General features: G+C 44.6%; 1 protein-coding gene across 1 annotated transcript; it reads left to right on the top strand.

The window, feature by feature from the left end:
* The first annotated feature begins 287 nt into the window (after window positions 1-287).
* Window positions 288-3,137, top strand: LOC127542808 (alpha-globin transcription factor CP2-like). Its single transcript, XM_051968636.1, has one exon. The coding sequence runs from the start codon at window positions 295-297 to the stop codon at window positions 1,783-1,785; it is 1,491 nt and encodes a 496-aa protein (XP_051824596.1). The 5' UTR covers window positions 288-294; the 3' UTR covers window positions 1,786-3,137.
* Window positions 3,138-3,606: the final 469 nt, after the last annotated feature.

Raw genomic sequence — 3,606 nt, 5'->3', positions numbered from 1 at the left:
CCGGTACAGCGGACCTGCCACACCTCCCCCCTCCTCCCGAAGGAGCAGATCTGCATCCCATCGTCAATCCCCCCTGTGCCCCACCCCCGGTGTAGAGGACCTGCATCCCGCCGCCCCCTGGTGCAGCAGACCTGCAAAGCGCTGCCCCTCCCACCCTCAGTGCAGCGGACCTGCATCCCGCCGTTCCCCAGTTGAAGCGGACCTGCATCCCGCCTTGCCGGTCGGAGCTCGGCAAGCCTCTGCCTAGCGCAAGTAAAGCAGGTATCTGCAGGGGGCCCTTTGGAAGGAGGAGGGATGGCTGGGGCTCGGAAGCCGTCGCAGGCTGATAAGGAGATCGAGTCTGGGCTGGTGCGGGATTTTGAGATCGCTCTGTCCGGGATCGGCCAGGAGCTGGAACCGGGGCCCTTCAGCACGAATGATGTCGTTGCATTGTCCAAGCTTAAACAAGAGTCAGAGCTGCCACCTGATGATGCAAATAAAATGCCCTTTCAGTATGTGCTTTGTGCTGCTACCTCTCCCGCAGTCAAGCTCCACGATGAAACGCTCACCTATCTCAAGCAAGGGCAGTCTTATGAGATCCGAATGCTGGACAATAGGAAAGGGGGGGAACCCGCAGAGATCAGTGGCGGGCTCGTGAAGAGTATGTTTCGGTTGCTGTTCCATGATAGGGGACTGCAGTACTCTGAGCAGCAGCAGCAGTTTGAGAGCTGGGGATGGAACAAACCAGGGGACAGAATCCTTGATATAGACCTGGCAATGTCCGTGGGTATAACCGACCCTTGGGCAAATCCAACTCAGCTGAATACTGTGGAATTCCTGTGGGACCCTGCTGCAAAGAGCACATCCGTGTTCATTCAGGTGCACTGCACCAGTACCGAATTCGATGTAAAACAACCTGGGGGAGAAAAGGAAGTAGCATTCCGACTTCAAATTGACACTTTCAAGAAGAATGAGAATGGAGAATACACTGAATACTTGCATTCAGGCAGCTGTCAGATCAAGGTTTTCAAATCTGATGAAGCAGACGAGAAGCAAAAAATAGACAGGGAGAAAATGGAGAAGAAAAGCCCTAGTGAAAAGGAAGAGTACCAACCTTCCCGTGAGACAACTCTATTCACAAAATGTGCTCCATGGGTTGAGATGCCACATGCCAACAATTCCCCATCACCTGGCTTTAACAGTTCCCATAGCAGTTTTTCCACCGGAGAAGAGAATGGTTCACCAAACCACCACCCAGAACCATCTCTTCCAGTTGCAGATAAACTTCTGCCAACCACTAGCCCCCAGGAAGCTCAACAGTGGCTACAGCGCAACCGATTCTCTGCCTTCTCTGAGCTTCTCTCAAATTTCTCTGGTGCAGATTTGTTGAAGTTAACCAAACATGATTTTATCCAAATCTGTGGCCCTGCTGATGGAATCCGATTCTTTAATACCATAAAAGAGCGACTGGTGAGGCCCAGGCTGACAATTTACCTTTGTCACAAATCCTTCCAGTTGAATGAGCAACAGCAGCAGAGAAATGAGAATGGAGAGTCAAATGCTGTTCTGTCGGTGTACCGTGCTGTCTACCTGGAAGAACTGACAACTGTTGAGCTGATAGAGAAAATCGCCCAGCTTCTCGGTATTTCTCCTTCTCAGATCACTGAGATGTACAAATTGGGGCCAAAAGGAATCCATGTGCTTGTTAGTAATCAGGTGATCCGCAACTTTGAGGAGGAAGCTTGTTTTCTTCTGAACACAACAAAAGCTGAAACCAATGACAACTATTGTATCATCCTGGAATAAAAGGGGAACAGCCTGTGCTGGGTAGCTGCGGCTTCCTTCTCCCCTTGGACACTCCTCCTCTTGCAGAGGGATATGGACAGAAAGTTGGAGGTCTGCAGGAGCCTGACTGATGGAGAGTGGGAGGTGGAGTGATGCTACTCTGTGGAGATGTATGCCCAGCTGTCCATTCCTTGTCCCAACCCTTTTGCCACATCCTGTCCTGCATGCTCTTCTGCAGCTGTCTTCTAGTTACAAGTTCTGGACTGTGTTGTTGTTGTTGAATATTGATAGAAACTTGTCACATCATTTAAATTTATGACATAATTATTATAGGAATTGTGTTTTGTTTATTGTATGATAATCTGAATAATGTTTGTCTAATATATAAATAAGAGTGAATCTCTATATTCTATAGATTACCCATCAACCAAGTCCCCCATGACATACCTGCAGTGTCTGTTTTCACTGCAGTGTATTTGTCCCTGGAAGTCAGAATGGTGGGGCGGGGGGAAATTTCCCCCCATTTACTGTATATCCTACTATTACCCTCTTGATACTACATGGTGATCCTTCATTGCTTTGGGGAAATGTGAGTTTACATGGAACATCAAGGAAACAGCTGCCAAAAGTGCCCCACTAGTAGGGTTAGAGATGTGAAAAATGAAATATAAGTGCTCACTTGCTTTTCTCTTCCTCATTCTTTTTTTTTTTTTTTTGCCAGTGGAGGGGTTGTGGGGAGGGCACTGTTACACAATAAAGTTGGCAGGGTTTGAGCACTAACTTGCCAAAGTTCATTTTTCCCAGTGACGTTTTCAGGCCTTTTTTTTAATGTATAGGATTTTATTCCCTTTCTATCCTGTGTCCTCATTCCTAGTATAAGAGGCCCTTTTGTTTATGTAGTGTTCTTGACTGAGTACTTTTTGAGGGAGTTTTTCTCATGTGAGTAGAAGGAGTCCCAGACTAGGAATCAAAACTGGGGTTCTCATCCTTAACTCTGCATTAATTCAGTGTGATCCTGGAAAACTTAATTGTTTTGGGCTTCTCCTCATCTATAAAGTAAAGAATGTGAATAAGGTATCTCCAAAAGCCTTTTTAGCTCTAAAATCTAGAATTCTGTGGTCCTATTTGTATTCATACCCTTTCCATGTGTTTTTGTTCTACTTAAAAATTATTGTGTCTGTAACTATGGGTATTTCTTTCTTGTTGTATATGTAGATTGCTAAAATTCCCTTTACAGATTGAGTTAGGACTGAAGAAGACAATGTTAAAAAATTCTGTATGAGTATGTGTTTTGATTGTTATAAAGCATTTGAAAAATATAATTGTATGTATATAAAGAAATTTTTGTCCATTAAAGTTATCCTGCAATGCAATCTGATTCCTTTTGGTTTAAAGCAAATTAAAAATCCTTAAGGTCAAAGATGAAAAATGGTTTCTTGCTTTTAAAAGAGAGAATAGAAGGGGAGATGAAGGAGAGCCTCCAGAAGAAGGGATACAGATAGTGAAGACAGAACACCAAATGTCATGCCCTCCAATTTTCCATATACCATAGATGTAAGGACTTAGAGAATCTAAAATGATCTCTCTGGAATTGGCCTTCAAAATGTCCTAATATCAGAGGCTTACTTTAAATAAATAAATATATATGTGTGTATACACACACACACACATATATCCCCCCCCTTTTTTTTTTGCTGAGGATATTGGGGTTAAGTAACTTGCCCAGAGTCACATAGCTAGGGAGTGTTAAGTGTCTGAGGGCAGATTTGAACTCAGGTTCTCCTGACTTCAGGGCTGGTGCTCTATCCACTGCGCCAAATAGCTTCCCCTAAATATATTTTT

Source organism: Antechinus flavipes, chromosome X (assembly GCF_016432865.1).
Source record: "Antechinus flavipes isolate AdamAnt ecotype Samford, QLD, Australia chromosome X, AdamAnt_v2, whole genome shotgun sequence".
NCBI lineage: Eukaryota > Metazoa > Chordata > Mammalia > Dasyuromorphia > Dasyuridae > Antechinus > Antechinus flavipes.
Note: the sequence above shows the minus strand (reverse complement) of the source record. Positions and strands in the feature narration are given on the sequence as shown.

Coding starts and splice junctions, on each gene's coding strand:
- LOC127542808 (XM_051968636.1), top strand. CDS start 295: ATGGCTGGGGCTCGGAAGCCGTCGCAGGCTGATAAGGAGATCGAGTCT.